The sequence below is a fragment of the Eupeodes corollae genome, chromosome 3 (assembly GCF_945859685.1).
Source record: "Eupeodes corollae chromosome 3, idEupCoro1.1, whole genome shotgun sequence".
Taxonomy (NCBI): Eukaryota; Metazoa; Arthropoda; class Insecta; order Diptera; family Syrphidae; genus Eupeodes; species Eupeodes corollae.
Window position 1 is genome coordinate 14,445,792 of NC_079149.1, and position 19,112 is coordinate 14,464,903.

The following is a 19,112-nucleotide window of genomic DNA, read 5'->3' on the forward strand; positions in this document are numbered from 1 at the left end:
CAACTATGGAACCCCTTTTATAGTATTTTAAATATTTTTTGAGGAATTTGGCTCGTGAGATAAAATGTTTCAAAAATTCTATAAATTATGTAAGCATTGTCCTTAATTGAGGAGAAAAAATTGCATTTCTCTTTAAGATTTTCAATTATAAAGTTTTTCAACTCACATCTTGCAGTCAAAAGTTTGACATACTAAACAATGAACTTATGACCTAAGCCCCTTTTTATTTACCTAAAATGATACCTAGGATAAAAAACTCTAACGTATATATAGGTACAGTATGTAGAATATAAGGCCACTAATATCTTTTGTTTTTAAATTATTCTAAGTACTTTTAAGTTCCTATGTACTTCAATTAAGCCTAATACAACCTTTGCATTGTTTGCTATAATTTCTTATGCTATAATTTCCTATGAAACAAATGTTTTTTTTTTTATGTTTTAATATTTATATTTTTAATTTCTCTGAGTAAACAATTAAACTACACATCATAACAATTTTTCAACAAATAGTAAAAAAAAAGTACAGTTATTTATTTGACTTTTATGTAGGCCAAAAGCATCAAGACCAAAGTCTCTCTGATGTTTCATTTACTTGTACAATCTTTATGCATATACATATGTAAGTACATCACATAGCATTGCAATGAAAAATGCTATGCTATTCTCGCCATACTTGACCCCTTTTTTATTTGGTTATTTAAGAATAAAACAAAAATAAAAATTCATAGAAAAAAAAAACAGTATAAAGTTTATGAAAAAAAAGCTCTATAACTGAGTAGAAGAACTTGGGCATACAAAAAATAAGCTCCATTTCATTAAAACTAGAATAAGAAAAGAATAAAAGTAATTCCAAAACAAAAAAGCAAATTTAAGTCAAACACTAAAAAAAAAAAAAAAAAAACTCGCCTCTAACCTCCTAAAATAAAGAAAGGTGTATTTTTATTTATTTTATTACTCTGAAGGTACTGCGAAAATTACCTCTTTGAGAAACTAAAAAAAGACCCTTCACAAAATTACCGTTCCTTTTAACAAAAAAAAAAAAAAAATGGAGAGAAAAGTTAATGAAAAAAAAAAAAAAAATGAAAATGTCGAGTACTTAAAACGATGCCAATTGATGTAGGGTATGATGTCAAAAACGTGAGAATGTTGTGGCGTTGCTGTGTTTTTTTTTTGTTGTTGTTTATGTTGTTGTTGATGTTTTGTTGTTGTTGTTGGACACGAAGATAGTGGTAGTAGTTAATTTAAACAAATAAATATTATCCCTCACGTTATGCCAATTGAACCTGCTATACAGTGGCGCCCTCTATTCCATTAACAATGAAATGTAAATGAATTGTTTTTTTTTTATGGTGAAACACACACGTACACACATAAAAAAGAAAAAAAAAGAAACAAAACACAAAAACAAAAATAATGGACATCACAGACAGACAAAACGCACACGTGCACAATACACACACAAAAAATCTGATTTGACATTTGTGGCAAATATACAAAAAAATTGTACAAAAATATACGTTTGCTTGTTGTTTTTTTTTGAATAATGCAAAATAAGTTTATTAATCATTTAAAAGAATGTTTTTTTTTTATATGTTATTCTAGGTTATATAGTATATAATATACTATATATACATATGTATAAGAAGCTTAACAGTATACATAGTTAATATATATATTTATATATTTTTGTTTGTTTTTTTTTACATAATTAAAAATTTAATAATAAATCGATCAGACTGAAAAATGCGAATATATTTATTTTGTATGTTTTTCTGTTTTTGCTTAAAATTTAACTTATGAAATAAGATTTAGCATTTCATTTTCTTTTTTTTTTTTAATTTAAGGTGTTTGTTTTTTTTTTATCGAAGACTGTTAAACACTTATATATAGAAAAAAGAACAGTCACGGCTAAAAAAAAAAAGAAATGCATCATTTAAGTTTCCGTTGTCCATTTAGAATTTTTATATATTTATTTTTTCTTTTAGATATAAGTATATATATTTTTTTTTGATTCGTCTCGGACAAGTTTTTTGGAATTTTATTATTTTCAATAATAAAATTTTTTAAAAATTGTTTTGGTTTTCTGTTCCAAATTTGTTTTTACTAAAGGCTAAAATTTGTTTAAAACGTTAAAAAGTTGAGAAATTTAAGTAAGTTAAAATTATCTTTTAAACGTAATATTGAGCTAACACAGACTTTTTATTTTTTGAATTTCATAAAATATTTTATTATTTTTAAATGTTTGTTTTGTTTTTAACTTTGACTTTAACTTTCTGGTTTGGATGAAAGAAAGAGCCTTAGTTTGTGAACACGTCCTGTCGAATTTTGTTATTTTTTATCATCTGTCTAAATTTATACAATTTTTATGGAATTGCATGCATTTTGTTTTTTAATATATATATATTATGTATTTAAGGCAAATTCAACCTATAACTATATATATTTTGTTTAAATATATTTTATTTATGTATATATATATATGTTTTTATTTATTTTTAATTATGGTTACAATCTTCATTAATTGACGTTTATTTCATTTCGTTTCAAAAATTCTATTCGTTTATGATTTTTGTTTTTTGCTTTTTTAAGACTTCCTATAATTTTTGGGTATGTTGGCATGGTGTGGTATTTATGGCTGTTAGTGATAAATATTGCAGGGGAATATTTTATAGGGTGAGTTATGGCAAAATGGTGTTGATTGGTTTTTTTGTTTTGAGAGTAGTTTATGGCTCTTCCCTAAGTTATAAGCAACTGTGAATGTTTCTGTTTTGTGTTTTTTTTTAATTTGTTGTCTCAGATATTATTGGGAGATCACGCGCACGCAAAAGAGAGAGATATATAATATTTATATATAGAGAGAAAGAGAAAAGAGGCATTGTGCCTGAGTAATTTACTATCTACTTTTTATGTTTTTTTGTTGTTGGAATAGTATTATAGTTTATATAGATAATAAATAGTGTGTTTTGTTTGTTTAATAATTATAATGACAGTACATTTACTAAACTACTGGTGTTACTTTTTTTTTTAATGTTTTTTCTTCTTTGTTATTCTAGCTCTTCTGCAACCGGATTTGTGGTTAAATTTAAAACAAAAAATACTAAAAAGCATATCGTATTTTTTAAAATGTATTTTGGCAAAGCATGATGATGTTTTTTTCTTTAAAATTTTTAATTTAATTTAATTTTTTAATTTTTGAGGATTAAGTTCTACAAAAGCAAAATATACAGCTGAATGTTTATTTTATTTCAATTTGATTGTAATTTGCAGATACACCCTACATCACATATTTTGTTTTTGTTTTTTTTTTTTTAATTTAAGTCATGATTGTAATTTTTAAAAGAAAATTTCTTTAAATTTGTAAGGTATTTTATTTTATAATTTTTCCTACTTATATAATTTCAAAAAGTTTTTTTTTTTATTTTCCTAGGGTATTAACTAAATGGAGGAAAAAATAGTCTTAGACAGTTTTCTTTTTTTTTTATAGAAACAACAACAACATTAACTAACGATTTAAAAAGGGATTTTCATTAAATTTTAGTATTTCTTAATTTGTTTTTTTTTTTTTTTTTAAATAAAAATGATTGATATTACATAATATATTTATGTAAATTATAACCACAACCTTGTTGGTACGAGTGAGTTTTATGGGACGAGTATTATTTTAGGGGGACTTCATATGAATAAGGGTCCCATGTATCGGGATATTCGATATCCTGCTTTGAAAAACTACATTTTGGAGGAAATACAAAAATCAAGAGAGAGAGAAAGAAAAAAAGACCAAAAATTGTATGTTTTAGTTATAATTTTGAAGATTTGAGCCAATTTGTTTGTTTTTGTTTTATTATTTTTAAATAATATTGAAAGATAATTATTATGTATTTTTTTGGTTTATATAAAAATAAATTTATAAAGAGAAAGAGACACAGTCAGGTTAATACACATTTTTAAAGAGAAAGAACGAGAAGATGAATAAAATATTTCGAAAGAGAATTAGGTTAGGTTGAACTTTTGATATTTTTTACTTATTTTTCAATTTTCTTTATAAAAGTTTTATGAAGAATTTCGGCCCTGATTTTCAATTCAGCAAAAACACAGTGTAGATCAAAAGTTTCTTTCTAATTTCGAAAAGTCATAACACTTTCGTTGTTAATTGTCCATCTTTTATTTTTAAAGGTACTGTTTTATAATTTGGGATATTTACTATAAATATTTAACTTGAATTTAAGTAAAAAAGTTATTATCATCGTTAATTAGAAAGTAACTTTTGAATCACCCTTTTTTTTATAATGGAAAGGCAAATGATTGGGGGATTTGATTGTTTTCATTTTCACTGAATGGTTTCTTTAAAAAAATATTATATTTAAACAAACAAAAAAACTCCCGCTCTTTTAATACACACCTAACGATTTAAATTACGTTCTAGAATGTGAGTTACTTCCTTGGCACTTTAAACTTGATTACTGAGCAATTTATTATAGTAAAATACCGCCTACTATAAAACTTATACCAAACCTGGAGTGAAAACAAAGAAAACGGATGTCCAGGTGCAGTAGTTCCCTAAGTTTCTCCCGTAAAATTCAAAAGCAGTTTTACATGAATGGGAAATCACCAAGTGCATGAGTGGGTTTAAAAAGTCAAACTGTAGGCATTTTAGACGTAAATGTCTTATTAAAACTTTGAAAGAGTTTCTTTTAATAGATGAAGTGATTTATGGTTTTTTTTTGCGAGAGTGGTTATTTATGTAGTAAAAGTTCCCTTTGGAAGTCTCCTTCCAAACACACCTTTTGTTCGTCATCGAAGAAAAGAATCAAAATTCTCACGTATAGATGGCATGGGAGTTGTCATCAACGAAGAATAATAGTCGCATTCACAAAGCTAGTGGCTACGTAGTCAAGTCATTCTGATTGGCTAAATCTAACTACAAAAGTAGTCGAATTTCCTCTCCGACGTAGTGTACAAAATTCGGCTACAAAGTTAGTGCAGGATGATTTGATGTTTCACAATCAGCTGCTCGGTAAAAACACATGAATTCAATATAAAATAAATAGTTCAGTATAAATCATTCAAATTGTGTCTTAAATTTGATTTTATTCAATTTAAAAACACAAAATATAAGTTAAAGTTATCAAATCAAAAATGTTTCTTATTTTATTTATTTGCATTAGTCAATAATATGACAGTTCCAGATTGACTAGCTTTGTAGTGTAGTTTTGCATTCACAAAGCAAGTTGAATTTTGACTACGTAGCCACGAGCTTTGTGAACGCGCCCAATATTGTTATAAAAATCGAAAGAAGTGTTTACGGCGCAAACCGCCAAATATAATTGGCATTTTTCGCCATTTCCAAAAAATTATAACATCTTCTTTTTCGTTGATGACTTTTACGCCATCTATCATCGTGGTAAATGTGTTTTGTAGTGTTAAAACAAAAGTCAAAAGACAAGTGACATTTTCCGACATTTGCAAAAATTATAGGATCTTTCTTTAAGTTGATGACTTTTGAGCGCCACCTATCGTAATTGTAAATGAATTTCACCTAACCAAATGATTTTCTAAATGAACTTGGCAAGTTTTTTTGAGATACGAGTAATATACAATACTGGGGGATTCCAGGAAAACTTTAAACACAAACCTTCCTTATTATTTTCTATTTCTATTCTTTAAACATTAAATGACAACTGATTACTCTTTGGAAAATAATGTCCTTCAGGGAATGGAGAGATAGAAAATAAATAAATTTATGTTCCTTTATGTAAGAAGTAGCCTTTTTAAGGGATCAGAAAGGTACACATTAAGGTCGGTTTTCTCATATTTGAAATAATTGAAAAATAAGACGCACATTCTGTTTGGTCATTTGGATTTAAGGTTAGTTAAATATTTCATAATAAAATCTTGGTCAAGCCTAGTACGCAGCTGAAGTGAAACGAGTTTTTTCAGCGGTCTCCAAGTGAAGAACAAAATGAAAACAAAAACCACAGTGGAAAAATATTTGTGGAGAGTTCTGTCAGCTGTCAAAAACAATCGACAAGTTCTGACAGTCAGGTGCTGGTAAACAAGTCAAAAAGAATTCTATTCATTAACATTTTGTTGAGCAGTTAGTATATGTTTTTTTTCATTTCTGCAGCTATATTACTCCAGAGGCTAGCAACGGCTGTATTATTTTTGTGAAGCCTGCGCTCCAACTTCCAAATAGCTTCACTGGCCACCAACGAATCCAGTTTTTTTTTTTTCCTCCGAAGAGAAATCAACTCGTCTTCATCACTTCTTGTACATCACCAATAGCATCTTCAACATTCTAAGTTTCTGATTCAGAAATGTATTGTTGGAACACATTAGACAAATCCATTTTATTTTAAATTTTAAATCAAAGATAAACACCGAGAATCACGAGTAAACAATTTTTCTTTCAATAACAAAAATTAAACGTCAAAATTTCGCAAGCAATTAATGTGCCGGGCAATTAAATTGAGAACGATAAGAGTGGAGAATTGTACTAAAAAATCTAGTACAGCTATCCACTAAAATGACACATTTGTTCAGCAGCGTACTGAAAAACGAAAAGCACTGCGAAATTTTCGTTTATGATTTCGTCATGTCATTTTTGTATGGGAATTTTCGTTTTGCAGTGTCAGCAGTGTATTAGGTTTTAACAGAGAAAAACTATCAAATAGGGTGTCCCAAGATAAGTATAAAACATACAAAAATTTAACAAATTGACAACTGACATCTTCGGATAAGTATAAACGGAGCTTTAAGGAAAGGAGTCATGTGTTCTATGGTCAGGTCACACTTGAAATTAGCCTGTGATAATTTGTTTATTTCCTCAAAGTGTGAAACATTTTGGAAGAATATTTTTTTTAATGTCAAGAACTAATTTTTCTCTAAGAACACTTCTTTCAAGTTTTATGAGTGTGAAAATAAATTAACCATTTTTTATCTTTAAAATTAAATATTATTGGATCTTGAAAAATAAAAAAAACTAAGCTAGGAATTTTGAATTGTAATTGTGACATTCGAGGCAAACTCTAGGGATGTTTAAAAGTTCATAACTAAATCGAATAAGCTTTATCGGTTTTCGGAATTGAAACCTTTCGTAATTTAGTCCTGATTTTACTCAGACAATTTTTCTACCAAAGAATTGAATTTTAATTAAAAATACTTAAACTTAACAATTTCCTTATTTTTCATTTCTATAAATAAAACAATTGAGCTTCCTATTCATTTCCCTACTATGTAGATTTATCTTTTAAAATAAAAAGTAAAAGTTTGTTTTAGAAAATCCTCAAAACTGTACGTAAATGTTACCTACATGTACATTTTTCTAAAGCTTTCCATCATCACTTTGCACTCACTTACGTCAAAAAGGAAACCACAATAGCCACAAGAAGTAAAACAAAGCTACTTTCATATATTAAGTAATTTTAATATTTCTTTTCAGTAGTTTATGTGTGAACTTTTGAAATAAAGTTGACTTAAAGTGTAATTTTGCCTGAAGAACTCTGAATATAATGTGAGTAAAACTTGTATAGAAATAAATATTTCAGTTGTGAAATAAAACTGTGTCCAAACATAGTAACAAAAGTACAGATTTCCTCTACTTCGAACGTGTAAAATAGTGGCGCTGTTGTCGAAAAGAAGACTTTCATGACTTTAATGAATATGGATTTGAAGTAGGAGAAATGTCAAAATTGTTTCGATATTGTGAAAATTATTAAAATCAGAAGCACTGTTAAAAGAAAGAAAAACAAGAATCTCAGGATTATTGAAATACGAAAAATGTCCGGATTCTTGTACGGCTTTAATTGTCAACATGGTTTTTTTCGATTTGTAGAAAATTAATTCGATATTTTAATCGAACTATGAAATAAAGACGATTGAAAGTGCGAGTAAAGTAAAATTATGTTTGTTTTGGCTTTTTATCAAACCTGGCAAATTTTTTTGCAAGCTTCAAACTAAGAAAAAAATAATGGGAAATTATGTCAAAAGCTATTTTATACAAAAACACTTTTTTAACTGTCAAAACATTAGGTTTACGAAATACGAAATCAGATTTCATATTTAAAAGTTAATACTTCTTCCGAAAAACCAACAAAACGACGTTTACTCCATTGTGAAAAGAAAAGTATAGCATGTAGCAGAACATATCCATAAAATAAATTAGGTGATGCAACAGTCCGTTGAGGACTAGGGCCTACTGACTTACAACTCTCAACCATTTTTTTGTGCGGCTCATGTCTGGGATGGAAGGGACTTACAACTTTATGCCAAAACCAAGTGGATAATTTGAGAAAGCATTTTTCGTGACAAGACTTACTGTTGGAGGATTTGTCAATTCTTCGCAAGAGGCAGTACCCGTGAAAACGACTTACTGTGGCATAGGACCCAAGACCTCAAGCATAATCACCTTTTTGATCAGGAAACATTGAACGAAAAACAATGAATGCAAAATGTTAACTATTTCAGTGGTGAATTTAAATAATTTGAATGCGTTGTTGAAGAGTGTTTTATTCCATTTTCAGAAATGGCGTTATTCTTACATGTCAAATGTCAAAAGATGACAGCTTCAAAAGTTACAGCTGCAATAATGGTAGATTCAAAATGAAATCTCTTTTTAAAAAAACACTTAACATGTTTTTTTACAGATTTAACATTTTACATTTTTGTACATATTTATGTGGCATAGGACCCAAGACCTCTAGCATAATAGTCCTATGCACGAACTATCACACCATGGGTGAAATATCCCATGACCAGTTCTCATATTTCTGGCTGACGTCTTCGACAACTTCACGGATTCCATCTTTAAGGTCTTTAATTGATTGTGTAACATTGGGACAGACATTTATCTTAAAAGTACCATCAGAGAGGTGCTAAATCAAGAGGCATAAGTGGACAATTGTGATTACCTTTTTGATCAGGAAACTTCAACAGTGAATTCAAAATTTTAACCATTTCAGTGGTGAATTTTAACAATTTGAATGTTTTGTTGAAGAGTGTTTTATTCCATGTTCAATAATGGCGTTATTCTTACATGTCAAATGTCAAAAGATGACAGCTTCAAAAGTGACAGCTGCCAAAATGATGGATTCAAAATGGAGTTTCTTTTAGGAAAACTACAGGTTTAACAAACAAATAGTTCATAAAATTTAATTTGTCCCACTAAATTCTTCAATACAGATCCTTTCAATCTCATTTTGCGTAGTGTCTATTCACATTCAAATACAAAATGTAAGGCCTCTCATGACATTAAAGTGACTTGACAGTAAAAACTTGTATTGCTGTTCCCTAGAAGAAAAAGAACTAGAATATCTTACAATGAACAGAAAAGCTTGTACACCAATTAAATGAGTCATAAAATCATATTTTTACGAACAGCTTTAATTTCTTTAAAGTCCTCTGATTCTCATTTAACCATGTCCCCAAATAACCATAATTTTTGCTATAATTTTCTTTTCTTTACAAAATTCTATTACCTACAAAGGTTGCCACCCTAACCTACCCTAACACAAAAATGTCTCAATTTCTATCTCAAAACTTTTTCGGCGTCTTAAAAATATCTGTGTCTATAATTATTTTAAATCTCTTGGGATTTACAGATTTTCTTAAATCAACAAAAAATAACAACTGGCATTAAAATTGATATCAAAACTGTAGCAGGCCATAAAAATGTGTTCTTTTTTTTAGTTCCTTACAACTCAATAAAGATAAATTCCTTGGGAATTCCTTTTAATCCAATGAGCGCAATTATCATTAACTCAATTCTCTTAAACTTGAAATAAGAACAGACCAGGAATTCAGAGATACACCCATTAAAATTTAAGAATACACGAAAAAAAGTAAAGTCTCAACAACATCGTTATGAAATCTATAGAATCCTTGGCAATCCTTACAAATGGGAAGAAGCTAAATCGTTTAAGGACCAAAGTTTGTTGTTTTCAAATAAAGTGATTGCCTATCTCAAAGTAATCAAAACACACTCATCGTTCCTTGAATTTGATGTCTTGTATATTTTGTTTAACAAATAAAAAATATAAAAAAAGTAATAATAATAAAAAAAAACAACAACAATAATAATTCCTATCACGGACGAAAAAGGTGAGTTATGTACATATGTATGTATTTTCCTTGAAATCCTTTCCAATTATATACAAAATACAATACAGGACGAGTCGGTCTCGGTTATGTTCTACTTCTACTTCTACTTTCTTTTCTATTTTTATTTTTATTTATCATCCCTCCATACGGTGTATAAATATTTTCAAAAACAAAATATACCGTTAAAACAAAGGCGAAAGGAAGTAAAGGAAACAAGCCTGAGTGCGCTTTGGGGAAGTATTCTATTTTATTCATCATCCCTCTTATAATTTTTGTACCTTCTTCTTCTCTAAACTTATGAATATTTGTACGGCACAGGGGATGTGTGTGAGAACAAGAGGGTTGGGGTTTTTGGGGTCTTTATTTTTTTTTTAGGGTTGTTGGTTTTGAGAAAGGTTGAAGGCATCATTTCCTGATTTTATTGCCATTTGTTAAAAGTAGACAAACGGTCCTCGTTGTCGTCGTCATTTGGTGTTGTATATTTTTTATTTTTACAAAAACATCGCCTATGGTTGTTAACATCTTCAGAGGATATCTTGAAGCTCATGTAATTGTCTCATCTCACATAGGTTGCGTATACGCCCTACAACATCACAACAAATCTGTAGGTACTTCTTTATGTTGAACTTTTGTTGTCTTCAAATAAACTAACTCTTATATCTAAACTTAGTATAAAGTAAATATATATATAAGGTATATTATGTATATAAGATAAAAATAAAACAAATATTTATTTAAACATTTGGCAACTACGAATGAGCAGAAGAAATACAAGAAAAAACATCACCATGCCATTTTTAAGTAATGATGGTTGAAAATAAAGTTTAATCTTTCTAGTTCGGTTGGTTTTGAATGTAAATTTAAGTTTTGAATCGTAAACGTAAATGTAAATTTTTCTTCTTCTTCTTCTTAGTCAATAAATGTCCTATAAAATAAAAATTGACTGAAGAAAAGTTTCAATATATTTTTTATGTTTTTTCTTTTTGTTTTTATTTGTCGATAAGCTACCGATGTTTTATTGAGAAAACAAATCATCATTTGAAAAATAAATTCGGTACTTTTGAGCATCGCAATTTATGGCAGGACAGAACGAAATTGTGACCTATTCCTCATTTTAATCTAAAAACTGTCAATGTTATTTTTGTAAGATAACAGTATTGTTAAAAGAATTCAAAATGATTCGTTAATTCACAATACCTTTCGTTGTTTCCTATAAATCAGTAATTTTTACTACTTTAGAAGAAAATCAGTAATTTTTACTGCTTTAGAATAAAACATTGAAAAAAAATTTATTTTTCTAATTATTCTGATATTATCGATAACCTCAAACAATTGCCTTTAGTTGAATGTTCGATTCACTATTCACAATGGGGACCTAAGAAATTTATTTTTCTATTTTTTCTTGCTATCTTAAGGGCCAAACAAAATTTAAGAAGAAATCAGTTAATTCATGTAAACTTTGTTAAAAAAAGTACTCAGGTATCCATAATAGGAACAAGTTTTCGACAGCACTGTCAAAAACCAAAAGCTGTCATCTGTCATTTGCGTTCTTAGTTTCTTCCGCTTTTAAAATACACAAGTTCCATGAATCAAACAGGTCTAGAGTGAAATTCTCTAACACTTTGTTACAATCCAAGGAATTAAACTTTTTGTTTAGATAAACAATGGAAATGGATAAGCTGTCACTTCTTGATATAACAGTTTTATATTAGGTCAGTTCGCGTACTTTCTGCACTAAAATTCGTAAAAAGAGATATTTTAAAGAGTTGGGCAAAATTCTCTCACCACAAAAAAAACTACAAAAAACTAAGCGAACGGGATAACAACAAATTTTTCACACAATATTACTGTCTTGTTGCTGTTCTTTGAAAATTTGTTTTTAAATTTTATAACTGACAGCAAAAGCGAGCAATTTATTAAATTTATTTGAGTTTCTATCAAATTTGAAAATTTTTGCAAATCAGCCCAAAGAAATTTTTTGGGCTAAAATTCGTAGGTTGGGGAAGTACTTTACTCTCTAGTGATCGTTCTCTTTTACGAAAAACTACGAAATTTTTGAGTACGCGAACAGTATTTGGTTTAATTTCGTATTTTTTTTTTTCGTAAAATTGGACTGTTTTAGGAGGGTACGCGAACGGACCTATTACGTCATCCTGAAAAATGTTGATTTTGTTCTTTTTCTTTTTTTAAAATGTACTCAGAACATTAACTTAAATGACATTTACAATCAACCAATTTGTTAAGTAATCACATAATTCCAATCACAAAAAATATGACATGTCTGTCAAAAGTAATTAGATATTTCAGATACTTTGTAAACGAACTACACCATTATGTTTTTTTAAAATTGAATACACTTTAAAATCACATAATAACAACTATAACTTTGACAATTAGAAATTGTTTTGGAAAACTCATTGAAAATACCATCTGAAAGTTATCGATTTGACAGTTATCAGTCATTAATATGACAACGAAATAATGTTTTTATAAATTAAATTTATATTTTTTGGACATGAAAATGCCAGAAAAACACAGACATTTAAGCACTATTCACATGAGCACGACCAACGACCAACGAATGAACGAATATTCGTCGATTTTGACGTTTCTTTCATATGAGAGTTTTTGATTCGTCGCAAATGAACACCATTCACCACCATCATTCATTCACCATCGAAACCAAAACAAGAATGATTTGTTTAGGTTAAGTAAGCGCGATTATTTTTTTGTTGCGAGTGTGGATAATGTGGAACGCGAATAAAGTTTGACAGTTCGTATCAACTACAATTTTTTTTCGCGACGAGTAAATTTGTTGTCTTAAATTTATTAATATATGATATTGAAAAGTAAAAGAATGCATCATAAGTCAAATAGAAACTATATTGCTATCATTTTGTTAAGAATTTGTGTGGAAATATGCCTTCAAACGTATATATACTCATATTTTGAAATTCATTCGTCGTTCATTGGTCGCGCTCATGTGAATACTGCTTTAGAGTAAGGGAACAGACCTTTATCAAAGAGGAATATACGTCATTAACAATGAAAAATAATATCAGTCAAATACCCGCCATGGATTTGGCTGCGGTACCATATCCTTTTTAAGAAATTGCACTGCTGTAGGCCCTCAAAAGCTTTATAAATTCCAACTTGAAAGTCTTTAATTAACTGTGGGGCATTGTCATATGCCTTATTTTTACTTGGTTTCAAAGTAAAGAGTTTAAAGGTGTAAAGTCACTAGACAACAACGTGCCATCACCTCTTTAAGACATACAATTTTCGTAAATTTTTATAATTTGGATGAGTTGTAGAAGGGTATAACGTTCCATTTCTAGTAACTCAGTATTTTAACTTATCAAAATGACAGCTCTGCAAATATCCCAAATTACATTTAGTTTAACTCAAACAAAATGTCAAATGACCAATTTATTTTTCCTAAGACCTAAGAGATTTATCGTTTTTGCTGTCAAAAGTATGAGTCTGAGAATATAATTTGTATGATTTAAATTCTGAAGAAAAAAGTTTTAAGGTGTAAAATCACTTCTCCCACTAATAACGCTAACAGGAAGCTTTTCTCGCAAAGTTTCAATTTTTATAGAACCTTTACAATTTCAATGTGTAAAGCATAATTTACAGTATTTTAACTTATCAAATGTCTTAAAATGACAGCTTCAAAAGAGACAGCAACCACAAATAGCTAAATTGCATTTGGTTTAACTCTGACAAAATATCAAATGTAGTATTAAATGCGAAAGTGTTTTGTGGCAATTTATATTTCCAAGATTTTTCACATTTCTGTATTCATATCAATTTATCGTTTTTGCTGGGAATAACATTTTTATAATTTCTCAAATGTTCTAAATCTCAAAATTGAAAAATTAAGAAAAGAAATTCAAATCTAATTTGATTGCTAGTTTAACCTTTCATTTTTCTGCTCTGTCAGTCTGAGTCACAGAGCTGTTTGCTTTACTTTATTTGGTGACAGTTAACAAAACTTAACGAAAGAACTTAACGTTCGCTATGACCAATGACGTATAAGATTTTTCATTTGCTCGGTCGTTAAGCTAACTAATGTTGGTTCTTCAATTTTTAAGGCTCGATTACATAAGATTTAGATTATTTTAAGCAAAAATAAGAATTTCTTATCAACTTTCATTTTTCTGTTAAAGTCAGTGTTTACCATGGCCATGGTTTGACAAAAAAGTTAGTCTTCTATACTAAACAAACATTCAGAAGTGTTTTGTCTAAAAACAGCTTTGAAATCGAGTTATAAGAAAGCTCAAGAAAGGGTTGAATTTGTGTCTTTCTAAATTAATGTTTATATTAAGCCACGTCTACATTTTGTAGATTTACATAAATCAAAATAGTTGTTCACGAAGTAAGCAAACTTTTGTCAACTCGAACTAAGACAATTTAAAGTAATACAAATTGGACACAAATGTGTCGACTTAAAAACTATTGTTTTGCTTTTTTGAAATAGAAAGAAATAAAAGTCAATAACGTTTCGTATGTAAACGTATTATAGAACCATGTAAATATTTTAAGTGTGAATTCAGCTTTATATTGTATTTACAAACAAGAATTATTTTAAGGGCAAATATAAAACTAAACCTAATTTTTAAACTGCCGTCACATACTCAAATCATAACTTCTATAAAACAAAAAAATTCAAAACTTTCCATTCAAAAACCACCAAACTAGCAAAGATTAAAGGTATGTACGCATATTATACCGCATTCTTTAGTTTTAAGGAAAAAGTTCAAGGTAAAGTTTATTTCAGCCTTATTATGTGCGAATAATATTTTTAAGGTGTTGATGGTAGAAACTTTTCCCCATTTCCATTCGATATTCAATCCTCATACTAAATACGAATATTCTGTGAAACTATACAGAAATGTTTTTGAAATTATTCGAATAAAAAGAAACAAAATGGATACAAAAAAAAACAAAATGGCTACACTGCTGGAGACGACCCTAGATTGTGCATTAGAAATAACTGTTCTCTGTTGTTTGCTTTATTTTTAATTATATTATTTTTGTTAAAATAAATAAATTATATATAAATAATTTTGTTGAATAATTATTTTAATGCTTTTTTTTGTTATAATTTTAATTAAGAATCTATCGAAAGCGTATCTACGTCAAATTTAAAACTTACTTGTCTTTTATTCTCAGGTGGTTTATTGTAATCTAAATCTAGTTTCGAGTATGGCGGAACATGATACAATGTGGATGATTGTGGATGATGGAGATGATGATGTTGCGATGGATGCAAATGATCAAACGCTGACGCAGCTGACGGATTGAAGCCAGCACCGGTGGCGGAAGTTCCAATTCCGCCACCACTGACGCCACCGCCTCCGACGCCACCACCGCCATTATTATTCAATTGCTGAAGCTGTTGCTGAATGTGATATTGATGGTGCTGAGGAAGCATTTGGTGCTGAATATTCTGGTGTAGATTACTTGAGGCTCCGCCCGCACCAGTTCCGTACTGCTGCTGCTGCTGGGGATAGCCCAAATTGTACTGGTGATGCAACGGATGTTGCTGCTGCTGCTGTTGCAGTTGCTGCTGATAGGTTTGTGATATTGATGACAATGGATACGGATATTGATGTTGATGGAGATGATGTTGGTGATATTGTGACAGTGCAGGGTTAGAAGCGTGAAACGCATGCATTTGATTGCGTTGCTGACTTAGCAATGAACCCGCCTGCTGGTATGGTGTTGCTGTGGGTTGCTGTAGTGTTTGGTATGAGCTGTGTGTCATATGTGGTGGAAGTTGCTGTTGGTAGCTACTACTAGTCAGATTGTAAATAGGATAGTTCAGCTGTGTCGAGGACACCGCTGGCCTAAGTCTTGAATACTGCGGCTGATGTTGTTGATAAGCCGCAACGCCTGCTGACGGCTTGTCATACTGGAAGTACATGTTCGGCTGTGACGAGAAGCTCGTTGACATTTGCATCAGGTTGTCATTGAGATACGGCGATGTCTCGCCAAGATTTAGTTGCGGATAGCTAGATACAGGGCGGCCGTATGGGCAGCTCATTCGTTGCGGATTTAGATTGAGTATCTGCGAGGAGCGTGATATCGATTTATTGGCCTCATTCAACAAATTGGCTATATTCGTTGTCGACTGATTGTGAGCCGACGAATAGTTATAGAATTCATTCATATTTGTGGCCGAGGGTATGCCACCGATGCTGTACCGTCTTCGGCGTGCCATTGGCGGTGATGTTGCCCCACATGGGCCAAAACAGCTCATCGAGGCTCCAGTGACGGGGTCGTAGGAGAGACCCGTTGGCGGCGAGGTACCATACATGTCTAGCGGTGACGGGCAATAGTATTGGCCAAGTATATCGGGCAGTGGAGGACTTCCAGCTGGATTGTTGAAATTATACATCTGAAATTTACGATTCAAAAATTGGGTTTCTTTGCGGTTCAAAAAGGCGCTCCGTTTCTAATTAAATCGTAATTTTTTTATTTTTTTTTTATTTTGTATCTACTCATATATGATTTTTATTTTTTTTTTGTAAATATATATTTTTAAGGTAACCAACAAAAATTAACATCGCTTGCACTATTTATATATATTTTATATAAACATCACCAAAGTAGATTTTGCCCGAACACTTACGGACTATTGGCCCCATAATTTTTTCATTTTTCATTTTTAGTTTTTAATTTTTAATTAAAAAATTATATTTATAGTTTTATACATTTTGCTTTATATTTTTAATGTTTAACCAAACAATTTATTTTTTTTTTGTAAATTTTTGTAAAAATCGCTTTCATTTTTTTTTATTTCGCGCCCAGAGTGGCTCTCAAAAACTTTTTTTTTTTTTTTTTTAATTTAAAAATTACATAATTTTGCTTCTTAAGTGATTAAAAAACTGGTTCATCGATAACAACGACATTTTTTCATGTGAATGTTTTATTGTAATTTATTATTTTTTATTTTTAAAAATTTTTTAAATGCACAATCAAATAATGATGTCTTTATGTCTCTTACAAACATAGATTCTCAATCTTCGCATTCGTTCAGCAAACATGATGCTTTAATGTAGGTATAGTTTGTTTTTGGTTGTTTTTTAATGTGAGAATGACTGTTTGTGTACTATAATTTTTTTTTTTTTTCAAACTGGAGGAGGAATGTGTGGTTCAAAGATACAACTTATTTTTTTGCTCAAAAATAGGTCAGGAGGTGAAAGATGTAGTCTGTTTTTAATTTTCTGTATTTATGTGCAAAGGATTTTTTTTCGTTTAAAATTGAAGCGATAGAAGTATAAGAGAAGATAGAAAAGAAACTTAACGAAAATATCAATTTTTTTTTAAGATTGTTTTTTTAATTAAAAAACTATCAATTTTTGAAGAGAATGATGGGAAAATATACAAAATGAAAACGAAGTTTTTGAATTAAAAAAAAAAAGAAAAATTAATTTAAGAAAAATAAGCAAATATTTAGAAAAAAGAGGTTATAACAGCTTTAGAGTTGGATGGATATTTGTTGTATGAGAGTTGGTTTTTCGTCAAATTTTTGAGTTTTTTAAAGAATAAAATAAAGCAAGAAAAATAAGTTTCTTTTTGAATTTTTCGTTCATCGTGTGTGTAAAAAGTTAAAAGTTTTTTTTTTTTTTTTTTTTTTTTTAGTTTTTGAAATTTATTTGAGAAAAAAAAATTAATATTCGAAAACATGAAATGCATATACAAAAATATGAATAGAAACAAATATGGCATAGAGTTATTTTGAGAGTTGAATAAAAAAATGTTGTAATTTTTGTATATAAATAGAGATTGTTTTTTTTTTTTTTTTTATTTACAAAACCAAAAAGTAATAAGGTATAAGTAAAATTCATTTAAAAAAATGTTTTATTCGAAAAACTGAATAGCAAAATTTACAATAGTTATAGTTTTTTTTTTAATTAAATTTAATTAAAATTTGTATCGCCGGTTTATGTATAATTTAAAAGCGCTATTAATGTTAAAGTAGTTTTAAAAGTTTTGAAAAATTATTTAATTAAAAAAAATTTTGTTTGTTTAATAAAATATTTCTTATGATTTTGTTTTTGTTGTATGATTTTTAATTTTTAAGAAAAAATTGAGCAAATTCAACACTCATTGTTTTTAACTTTTACTTTTAATTAATTGTTTTTTTTTTGTGTCTTTTTAATTAAATACAAGAAAAGTATTTTATTTTGATTTTTTAAATAGCCAATATTAGGAGCCATTACCATCGATAAGTTTCGTGAAAAATCTCAATCTTTTGGCAATTTATTTATTTTTTTTTTTCATGATGACAAAAGAATTATTTAAATTTGTTAATATTTTCTTTTTTTTTGTAATTATTTCTTTGGTAGGTATATATTTTTTTTAAATATTTTTAAAGCACAATATTACACAATATTACTTTTTGATTGGAGAAGTGTAATTTTTAAAAAGAGTGCATAAATTGTTTGGTAGCTATAGAGAATCATGAGGATAGGTTTTAAAATAAAACAAAATTAAAAATATAAACTTAAAATAAAAAATAAGTAAATGATAATAATATAAATTATTTGTTAGAAATGAAGGAAGCTAGACTTTTTTTTGGGGGGAGGGGGGATGATTAATGCAGTACTACTTTTATTATGATATTATATAGGTATAAGTAAAATTGTTAATAATGTGTTATAGGCAGTCTAAGTTTTTTTTAAATTTTACATTAATTTTAATTACATATTTTCAATTTTTAAATTTATTTTTTTTGTTATCTTTTTAATCTTCTAAAAATATATTTTTTAGGACAAGAGATACGTTGAAGCTGCTGTAGAAAGTTTTTGCAAGTATTTGTGTATTGAAAAAGGACTTTTCTATGACAGAAATAATATTGTTAAAAATAAAAATAAAATATTTTATTTCAAAAATTATGTAAATACTTAAATTTCATGAATATTCAAGGGCCTATTTTTCCTATCATATTAAATTCTATCTTCAAATTCTATTAAAAGGTATAGAATTTTCAAATAAAGTTTT

The 19,112-nt window shown here is 28.7% G+C and overlaps 1 protein-coding gene across 14 annotated transcripts in view; it reads right to left on the reverse strand.

Annotated features, from left to right (window-relative positions):
* Positions 1 to 19,112, reverse strand: part of LOC129951228 (trichohyalin) — a 160,745-nt gene that overhangs the window by 20,968 nt on the left and 120,665 nt on the right. For 9 of the 14 annotated variants that reach the window (XM_056063288.1, XM_056063290.1, XM_056063287.1 and 6 more), the window contains exon 8: positions 15,259 to 16,503. The exons of the other annotated variants lie outside the window; for them this stretch is intronic. In XM_056063288.1, the coding sequence (XP_055919263.1) occupies positions 15,259 to 16,503 (1,245 nt within the window). The remainder of the gene's footprint in view (positions 1 to 15,258; positions 16,504 to 19,112) is intronic. 14 annotated transcript variants of the gene reach the window in all.